The sequence below is a fragment of the Anser anser genome, assembly GCF_964211835.1.
Source record: "Anser anser genome assembly, chromosome: 5".
NCBI classification, from domain to species: Eukaryota; Metazoa; Chordata; class Aves; order Anseriformes; family Anatidae; genus Anser; species Anser anser.
In genome coordinates this window covers 53,823,770-53,833,985 of record NC_139725.1, presented here as the reverse complement: position 1 = coordinate 53,833,985, position 10,216 = coordinate 53,823,770, and the positions used below count along the sequence as shown (strand labels likewise).

General features: G+C 53.7%; 1 protein-coding gene across 9 annotated transcripts in view; it reads left to right on the top strand.

Annotated features, from left to right (window-relative positions):
• Positions 1 to 1,259: 1,259 nt before the first annotated feature.
• Positions 1,260 to 10,216, top strand: part of BCL11B (BCL11 transcription factor B) — a 98,424-nt gene continuing 89,467 nt past the window's right edge. For 3 of the 9 annotated variants that reach the window (XM_083836528.1, XM_083836533.1, XM_083836527.1), the window contains exon 1: positions 1,260 to 4,106. In XM_083836528.1, coding sequence (XP_083692654.1) covers positions 4,049 to 4,106 — 58 coding nt within the window. In that variant the 5' untranslated portion in view covers positions 1,260 to 4,048. Of the gene's footprint in view, positions 4,107 to 4,326; positions 4,361 to 4,686; positions 4,813 to 5,986; positions 6,701 to 10,216 lie in introns of those variants that run through there. The other 6 variants (XM_083836532.1, XM_083836526.1, XM_083836529.1 and 3 more) reach the window with 4 other exon arrangements.

The following is a 10,216-nucleotide window of genomic DNA, read 5'->3' as shown; positions in this document are numbered from 1 at the left end:
GTGAGGATATCGGGACTTCCTCTTTACACTGATCCCACTGTTATTTATGTATCTACATCCGTGCCAAATTTTAGCTAAAGACATTGCACGATTTTGAAAAATGAAAAGAAAGAGAAACCCAGAAGCTGAGAATGTGTGTGCTGAGAGTTCTTGACTCAGCATGCCTCGCGTGTAGGGTGAAATGGAATATTTAACATCATATTAGCTTGTTTTCCCCTATGATAAGGACGGTGTTTCTAGATGAGAACTCTTCAAATCCCTGGCATATTATGAAGACAGAGAAGATGATTACCCTAATACAAGATATTTTGTGCATGCAAGTGCTTTCCCCTGTAATTTAAACAAGGGACAAACAGCAAGCAGCACCTTTAGAGAGAGCAAAGAGCTTGCTCTCTTCTTGCAGGTTATGCTCCCTCTTTGCCCTCTTTATTTTTTATTTTATTTTAGTTTAGTTTATTTTATTTTTAAATTTTTGGCATGGGGAGCCTTGTCTCCTGCTTTGCAGGCCGGTGGTGGGGTGGGGGCCGGGGGGACACCAGCCCTTTCCCCATCGCGACCGCGCTGCCCGGGACAAAGCGGGGCGATGCCGGGGGCAGCCCCCGGGGACCCCGAGCCCTCGGCGGGGCGGCTGCGGCGGGGGGGGACAAGGCAACAGCGGGGCCAGCTGCAGATGGAGGCGGGTCGAGGGATAGGTCAAGGTTAGAAAGAGCCTGCTATTGATCTGGCTTTGAACGCGAGACAGGGAGAGCAGAGAGACTAAAGGGGGAGCTGTGAGACAAGACATTAACAGCTTTCAGTGCTAATGATCACAAGTGCCAGACAGGGGAGGAAAGAGGAGACTGAGAAATCACTTTGGATTTTTTTTTTTTTTATTATTATGCCCCCCCCCTCCCCCCCTCCCTTTCCCTATTGGGATGTATTTTCGGAGGGAGGAGGAGGAGGCGGCGGGAGGAAGGCTCACCCCGGCAGCCCTGCCTGCAGCCTGCGAGTCACTGCGGCCGGGAGGGGGGCTCCGGCGGCCCCCCCGGCCCGGGCAGCCCCTGGTCAATCATTGCCGGCCCTTATCTCCCGCTCCGAGCGCCCACTGGAAGACACTGGTTAATCAACAGATGATGCCCAGCAACTTCCCGATAAGCTCCCTGCGGCTCGCCGAGAAGCGGCCGCGCTCTCTGCGAGACGGACTTTGCACCCCCGAGGGCAAAAAGTGTCCCCCCCTCCCAAGTTCCCCCCCAGTTCCCCCCTTGCACTCACTATCCCCTCGCCCTTAAAGAACAGGGGGACAAGGGGAGGGCAGCCCCCAGCCCTGGGTGCAGAGGGCAGCGCAGCGGAGCCCCTTCCCTTTGCCCTCCCGGCCCCGCAGGCTCGGCTGAAGCATCCCCGAGGGGGGCACCCCCGTGTGTCCCGGGGGCCTCGGCTGCCGTCGCCCCCCCGGCACGGCTGTGCGTGGGGCTACCGGCCCCCTGCATTCACCCTGCTCGTTTTTTTTATTTTATTTTTTTCCACGCAGGACCCCGGGAAACCACGGCGAAAACCTCACTCGGCAGCTTATAAGCGCTGCTCGCTGCGGTTTGCCGTGTGCTGGCAGCGGCCGAGGGCTGAGCCGGGGCGCGGGGGGGGGCCCGAGCCCACGGCAGGGCCTGGGAACCGGGGGGCCGGCTGCCCTGGGCGCCCCGTCGGGGACAGGGGGCTGGGGACAGGGGACAAGGGACAGGGGACAGGGGGCCGGGGGCTGGCAGCGGCGAACCGCGAGGTGTGAGCGGGTGTGCGGGTGGGGATAGGGAGAGGCAGATTTGCTGGAGGAGGCGAGAGCGGGGCTGTTTAGCCAAATTCTTCTCAAAGCTGATTAAGGGCACCGAGATGAATTCTGGTCCCCTAAGGCTCTCATGCGATTTCATACCAAAATAAATAAATAAATAAATAAAATATTATATATTCATTTAACGGAGAAAGTAAACGACACGACTGCAGAGCGGCTCTCCTGGCGTGCTCCGGGTGGAGGCTGGGTTTCTTGGGTTTCTGCTCCATCTGCCTGCAGCCCCCAGCCCTCCTCCTCTCCTCGCTCCCCTCGCCCTGTCCAGACGTGGTGCTGAAAGCTCTTTGCACGAGCAATTTGCTTGTCTGGGGAGGGAGAGGGAGGGAAAAAAAAAAGAAAAAAAAGAAAAAAAAAAAAAGATAATCGGAGGAACTGGGCTGGGAGAGCGGAGGTAGAGGGGAAAAAGTTGGTTCCCAAGAATCTCCCAAGTTAGAGGCGCACGCAGCTGTGGGCATTTACCTGCGTGGGAAATAGGAGGAAAAGTGCACCAAGATGCGGTCCCTGGGAACTCGGCGTCTCCCGATTCGCGGCCGAGACTTTAATTCCTCCAAGAGAAATCCTCACCCCCAGGATTTTAAGGAAAAGGGGGTGGGAGAAGCAGGTCGGAGTGTGTGTGTGTGTGCGTGTGCGGCTCGGGAGCGTGTGCGCGCGTGTCCCGCTCCCATCACACTTCTCTTAGCGAGAGAGGAGGAAAGGAAAAAAAAAACAAACAACAAAAAAACCAAACACCTCTCCCCAGCCCACACAGACACTGGTGTTGGTGCAAAACTGTTGGAAAGAAACGCAAGGGGAACGCGCCGGCCGCCGAGGAGCTGCGGCGGCGGCTGGAGGGACGGGCAGCCCGAGCCTGCCCGCGGCTCCTGCCGGCTCCGCACCGCGATGGGGAACGGCGGGGGCACCGGCACCGGCACCCCCGGCACCCCCGGCACCGGCAGGGGCAGGGGCAGGGCCGGGCGGCTCTCCGCATCCTCCCCTCCGCGCCTCCATCCCTCGGCCGCCGGCCCCCGGCAGCCACCCCCGCCCCGGGCCGCCCCCGGCCGAGCCCCTCCCGGGCTCGGGGAAGTTTGGCCGTGCGGGAAGGATGCGGCTTTCTGCTCCCCCCTTTCCCCTTTCCCTCCGCTTAGGCGAGAAAGCAGCAAGCGCACAAAGCCCGGAGCTGCTCCCCGCTCCGTGCATGTGCTTTAGTTTGTGCGCGAGTGTGTGCGAGTGTGTGTGTGCGAGTGTGTGTGTGTGTGCGAGTGGCGTTTCTTGTTCTCTTGCAGGGTACAATGTTAAAAAGCCACCGCTAGTCGCCCCCAGTGCTCCTACTCTCTGGGTCTTTTTGTCTCTAGTGCAGATTAAACGTCACGTCCGCACTTGAACTTGAATTTTATCCCATTGTACAGAGGCAGCCCCAGCCATAGAGAGACAGAGCGCTCCCAGAGAACCAGGACTCCGCCATCTTCACATTGCAATATATAATAGTAATAGCCAGCACCAGCCCAGCTGCACTGGGGGCTTCCTTCCTTCCAGTCCCAGTGCCAGGCGAGGGGGGAAGAGTGCAAAGTGGTGCAGGAGCACTGGCAATCCAAAAGCACCAGGGCAAAGCAGTGCCACTTGAGCTGGGAAAGAGGAGACACAGTTTTGGCTACCCCTTTTCAAAAAAATTCTCTCTATATATCTACCCAGCAAGGGTCAATCTCTGAAAAACATTTTTTTTTTGGCAATTTTTTTTTTGTTTGTGGGCAATCCCAATTCAAGTACTTTTTTTTTTTTGATATTCCTGCTTTTTTTTTCTTTTTTTTCTTTTTTTTTCTTTTTCTTTTTTTTTTTTTTTTAACCCTCCTGGTGGAAAAGCGCACTTGCCAATTTGCCAAGCACTCTGGAAAGAGGGAAAGAGAAAAGTGTCACTGGCGGTGCATATCCTCCTAAGTTCAAGAAGAGATTTGGAAGTCCAAGTGGCAGAAGCAGTGGAGAAAAGACAGAGTGTGTGAAAGAGAGAGGAAAAAAGAGCGAGAAAGCTTTTCCTGATGATGATGATTTTTAATTGAGAGGAGATCCCATCCAGTGCACCACAGCAGCGACAAAAAGGAGGTGTTATTTTTTTTTTCTTTTTTTATTTTTTGAAAGAAGAAGAACTCGGTAAAGAAGAAGAAGAAGAAAGAGGAAAAAAAAAAGAGGAGGAGGATCGGCCCCCAACACATCCCCCCAGACCAGTGCAGCTCTCCAGGCGATGCCAGTGTAAATGCCAGGGCAATGTCCCGTCGCAAGCAGGGAAACCCGCAGCACTTGTCACAAAGAGAGATTATCACACGTAAGTTTGAACTTGGAACCAGATCGAGCCGAAATCAAGGAGCAAAATTAGGGAAGGGGAGGAAGCGGGCTGGGGGGGGGGGGGGGGATGGGGGGGGCTCCAGGAGAAACCAAAGCTAGTAAATGACTTCAGAGAGAGGGAGAGGAGAAGGGAATTAAAGAGGGGAGGGGGGTGTGCGGCTAGGGGGGATGGGCTGGGGGGGGGGGGGGGGGGAGAAGCCCGAAGTTTTGCCGTGCGTTTGCAGCGGTGCGGAGGTGAGGCGGGCGGGCGGGCAGCGCCGAGCGGTGCCGAGCGGAGCGGGGGAAAGGCGCTGCCGGCGGGGGGCGGCGGGGGGCTCCCCCCGAGGGGGCACGGGGCCGGGCCGGGCCGGGCCGGGCCGTACCGGGCCGTAGGGGCTCCGCACATCGCCCCCGGCCCCGCTCCTCGCTCCCCGCACCGGGGTTGCAAAGCGGAGCGCTGGGAAAAGTTGGCCGGGAGCCTGGCATCGGCGTGACAGCCGGGGCTGGGGCGGGGGGGGGGGGGGGGTGCGAGGGATGCGGGGGGGTTCGGGGAGAATCAAGGTGGGCAGGGGGCCGGGGAGGGGTGTGGGGGGAAGGGGAGAGGCCGGGGGGCTTGATGGGAAGCACATGGAGGCGGTGGGCCGGCCGAGCGGCGGGCGCCGAGCCCCCCGGTGCGGGGCAGGTAGATGGGCAGGATGCAGCCCCAGGTGCAGTGGAGGGGGGGTCCCCGTCCTGCACAAGGCGGGGGGAGGCACGACGGGCTCGGCTGGGGCTAGAGGCAGGGCAGGGGGTGCAGAGGGGCCGGGGGAAGGAGTGGGGGTGCCTGTTGGGGAGCGGAGGGGGGGGGTGCAGAGAGGAGAGCCGAGGCGGCGGAGGGGGCACGAAACGCGGGCCGGGCGGCGGGGCAGCAGCGGGGGCTGCACTTTGCCGAAGCTCCCATTGTGAAATGCAAATACTCATCACCACCCCCTTCCCCCAACCCCCCCCCCCCCAAAAAAAAAGATAAATCGGAGGAAGGGAAGGAGCCCCCCCCCCCCCCCCAGCATCCCCCCCTCTCCTCCCCGTTCCCACCCTACACCCTACAGAGGGGCGAGCGGGCGGCTGCAGGCAGAGCCGGGGCAGGTCCCCCCATGCCGGGCACCCCTCTCTGAGCTGCCGGGGTCTCTGCCACGGCTGAATGGGGGGCTCCGGGTGAGGGACCCCACAGAGCTCCCCGCTGCTCCTCCGCCACCGGGCCCCGGGGACAACCGGGGGGGGGTGGTCCTGCATTTCCCCCCGAAAGCATCGGACCCGCTCGAGGCGGGGGGGGGGGGTTAGGAAAGCAGAGCAAGCCTTGGGGAGGTTGTTGGGGGGGCGGAGGCCGGTTTGAGGCCCCGCACCCCACCGGGGAGGCCGGCCGGACTCCCCCCCCCCCCCCCCCCGACGTGTCCGCAAGTTGCTGTGCTGCGGGGGGCGGCGGCGCGCACGGAGCCAGCCCCGGGCTGAGCCTGAGCCGCGGCGGATCCGAATATTTATGTTCCGATTTTAAAGAATTTAAATAAATAAATAAAATATTCCCCCGGCTTCTCTCCCCTCCCCTGAAAGCCAAGAATAGGAGCCATCTGCCAGGAGCATTTGGTGCTTGCGAGCTCCTCTCTTTCTTTGTTACCGGTGATAAATTTCTGTTTGTAAGATTTCCTCGTGAATCGATGTGTATATATCTATATAATTTTTCCCCCTCCTGGGAGATTTTTTTCTGTTTTCGTAGGTGAGGGTTTTGGGGAAACGGTGCGGGTCCCGAAATTTCAATTTCTTTCGCTCTTTCTCTTTCCTTTTTTTTTTTTTGGTGTGCTCCTTTATTTTTTTAACCCGTTCCTCACCCTCCCTCCCCCCCCCCCCCCCAGCCCATCAGCTGGTGGAACACAAATGAAGATGCATCTGGTATTCAGCTCTCTTTCTGGGGGGTTTGTTTTTAATTCATTGTTATTTGGGAGCCAGATTTGCATCACCATAAAAGGTGGATTTCCCCCCCCACACACGCTCCCTCTTCATTAATTGCATTTTTGTTTTTAACCATCCAGTTCAGAAAAAAGCATTTCCCTTTTTCTTGGTGCTTCCCCCCACCCAATTTCTTATTTTTTAAGAAAAAGCATCAACAACCTGAACCCTCTCTAAATCACCCTGTGCAATTTCTCCTACTTCTTTTCTGTCTCAGTTGTGAGGAGATGTGGGGTGTTGAAAGGGGGGTGTGCAGAAAATCTGGTTTGTTGCGCACGTCTGAATTTGTTTCAAGGGGTGAAACATTTCTTTTCTTGCTGCTGTTTCTGCTGGGGGGGGGAGGTGGGGTGGAGGAGAGAGCCAGGTAGGTTTGTTCTTCCAATTTGATCTCCTTTTTCCGATCGCTTTACTTGAAAGTAAATAATGAGGCAGGAGAGCATTAAAAGGTGCCGAGGAGCTGCGTGTACAATGGGTTTAGCGGGGAGGCTGGGGAGGAATGGAGAGCAGAGCGGTACGCAGCTTCCCTCCCTCCCCTCTTGTATTTATCTATCTCTCCATCCTGAGGAAGCTGGCGGAGAAATCAGGCTGCATACTGAACAGTGGCAGAAAAAAATGAAGGTATCCAGGGGAGGAGGGGGTGGGAGCCGGGGGGGGCTGAGGCTGGGGCTGGGGTTGGGGCTGGGGGGAGCAGGAAGCGCAGGCATTTTAGCGCACAGGCAGTGAGCCTCAGCGGCAGGCGTGCAGGAGGGGGGCTTGCCATCCCCGCACTTCTCGGGAAGGTGTCATTCGTGGGGGCAAAGCAGCCAGCAGACCGGCCTCTGCGAGGGGGTGTTGGGAAAGTAGCAGGCAGCGGAATAGGAAACCAAAACACTTGCAACTAAATAAACCCAGCCCCAAGCCAAGCCCCCAAAGCCGGGATGAATTGGTGCTGTTTCCTGAAATCTTGCATTTATGTCATGTTTAGCTTGGGCTTTTTTTTTTTTTTTTTTTTTTTTTCCTTCCCCCTCTCCCTCTTTGGCATCTGTCAGGAGAGTTGCATCTCAGGATGGATTGGAGGTCTGTGCCAGGCAAAGAAAGAGAGATAGAGAGAGAGATGGGGAGAGAGAGAAAGAGAAGGGTTTTCTGACACTGCTCAGCTGGAGTTTATTGGGTTTCATGCTCTTGGTATTCAGAGAAATGTTTAGATCCTGAGTGTAAGACAAACAAACAAACACAAAAAGCAGAGGGGCTGCAACGTAGCTATGCTCCAGAGTTGCAGTGTCTCATTTGCACCATGGTCTTTAAGGCTGCAAAACTGAGTGGCCTGCTTGTCCTTGCCAGGCTCACCCAGGCAGCCTTGTAATGGATACACGTGCAGCACAAAAAGGGGGTGACATATGTGGGGAGAAAAGAGCAGCTCTGGACCTCTCCTCAGTGATGGTGGACAGAACAAACTTGGTAGCTGCGCTCACTTAAATGGGTGGACAAAGCAAAAGAGGCAATTAGGTAGAGAAAGAGGAAACAGAGCTGTAGAGCTGCTCCGTGCAAAGAAACGTTAGTTTGGTTTGATTCAAATTGCTGATTTTCCAGCTTAAGATCTTTTTTTTTTAACTTGAGAAATCTGTTTTCATACTAGCCCTGCATTTTGCATTTGAAGGAAATGCGAAAAATGAGAGCATGTGAAAAGCTCACTGATAGCAGTTTTGCAGAAGGCGGCAAAGCAAGAACGTTTCTGTAGGGCAGCAGCAAAGGTTGGGAGGGAAAGGCACAGTGAAATCATACAGTTCCAGGTGGACAGCCAGGTTTCCCAAGAAGGCTCTTCAATACCTGGTCAACAGGTTCCCTAGGAAGAGTAATAATTTCCTATACCATTTTGTATTTGTACATAGTTATTAGAAATAATAATGAAAAACACTAAGATTTTTTGCATGTCAAAGTTTTGCAGATTGCTTCAAGGAGCTTCTCTTAAAATGCATTTAGATTCAGTGCAATTAATACATTTTTTTTTTCACAGAAAAAACCCACACCAATGTAATTAACTCTCATGTAAAGAGAATGTAAGCTGTGACTGAAGATTTAGAGAGGAAATTATTTTGGAGATGGCTGACTTTTTCATAATACCCGCACAGTTGTCCACAGAAAAGCCTAACGTGTTTTTGAAAGGCATTACATGTGTCGGCTTTAAATAGGACAGGAAAAAAAAAGAGGTTGCGTGCGGTTGATTTCCAGGTTGCTTTTCATTTGGATATATTTATATTTGACACATAAGATGAACAAAAATACTGGCATATTTTCATAGTTTAAAATATTTTTGAAAAACTGATGCAGAGTAACTAGATCGTGGATCTTGATTGTTTCGTCATTTTTGCTTGATGTGCTCAGTGGTTTAAATAGATGTACAGCGGGTGAGAAATCATTTTGCATTTTTTCGCTGGTTGGCAGATGCAGAGCATATTTTGTCAGGCTTATTTAAATATTGAGAAATAAAGTCTTAAAGCTTTTACAACCTGGCTGCCTTCGAGCAGAAACGGTTGGAGCCCTTGTCTTGTGCAGAATGGATGTTCCTCCGCAGAACAAAGGGTTGTCTTGTGGCATATTTGACAATAATTATGACTTAGAGGTGTGTGCGCTCGTACAAGTACAAATTATTGATATCAGTTACCGACTTCGGTTGACACCTCCTCGGCAAGTCTTCCTCGGGCCGAGCTCACAAACCTTTTCGGTCAACCAAACGCCTCGCACAGCTCGCCGACTTCCCTTCCCCGTTTCCTATCTCGATCGCTTTGCTCTCCGCGCCGTTTGTTGATAGAAAAGACTTTCCAAAATAAACTTTGCTGGCTCGCAGTTGCCTCGCAGGGCTGCCTGGTGCCCCGGCCGCAAGTGGCGGCTGCTGACGACTAGGGGGAGCTCGCAGCCCGTCTGATGCGGGGACGGCGCCGGCCCCGCCGCCGCCGCCGCTGCGCGGGATGTTCAGCCCTGGGAAATAGCAGCCGGAGCTCAGGCACTTCACGGCGCTGCAAAATGTTTGCAGTGTAAAGTTGTAGTATCGATTTCCATGCGAAGATCTATAGAGCGCTAGCTGAGAGGGGGGCTGCGAGCGAGGCAGATCTATTTTTAGCTAAAGCGCGGCTGATTAATTGACTCGGGCGGACAGGAGTTTTTAATTAAAATTAGTTTTTAACAATGCTTTTTATTGCCAGCGTACAGTGTTTAAATTCTCAATTTGTTGTCAGATAGCGATCGGGGTAATGATACTTGAACATGAGTGAGTCTCCGTGCATCGGGGGGGAAGCCCACGTAACTGCACTTGGCTTGTTCCAGCAGACGTAAACACCGAGAGAAAGGGAGCTGGGGTCCTGGGAGAAGGTGTGCACGGCAATAAGGCGGACACACACACACACCGTTTGGGGTTGCTTACATGCCAGGAAGCCACATGTGCCCCTGCCGAGAGGATCTGCTGTTGGATAGTTCACCGTACTTTGATCCTCTCAGGTCCTTATAACAAAAAAACCTGCAGCTCCTGCGAAAGAAAATAAGCATTTCTTTCCTGAAGAAATAAACACAAAACCACGTATGTGATATAGAAGTTGCAGCTCGCAGGCTGCTCCACTGAGCTTGTGCTCTTCTCCGCTTGTCTGATTGCCCGCCATGGACAGACTTTAGCGGGACATTTTCTTGCCCAAACATATAATTTTGTGGTGTACGCATGGGAAGCTTTGATCGCTGGATGTCAGGGTAGAAGGTTTACTTCACCCAGTATGAGAAAGTCATCAAATCATGGTATTGTTAACATATCACAAGCATATTCTTATTTTTAGGGCTCAATATGGGGATGTAGGTTATCCCGAGACAGGAAAGCACGCTTTCTTCTAATCTGAAAGAGAAATAAATTAGGTCAGACAAAAGATCAGGGCTGTCGCCAACTGTATAAAAACCTTTCACTCTTGGGTAGAGAGGGCCAGCAATTTATCTGATGATTTCTCTACTTCATTTAGTGTTTGAATCAAGCTCGTTGGAAGCATATAGACAGCAGCCAGCTCATTTGACAGACCTGTAACATGAAGAGCACAGTGCCTCGGCCTCTGGTGCGGCAAAGGTTCCCCAGCTATGGGGAAATCTTGCCTTTCTCTCCTCCCCAGACTCCTCAAACTTTGC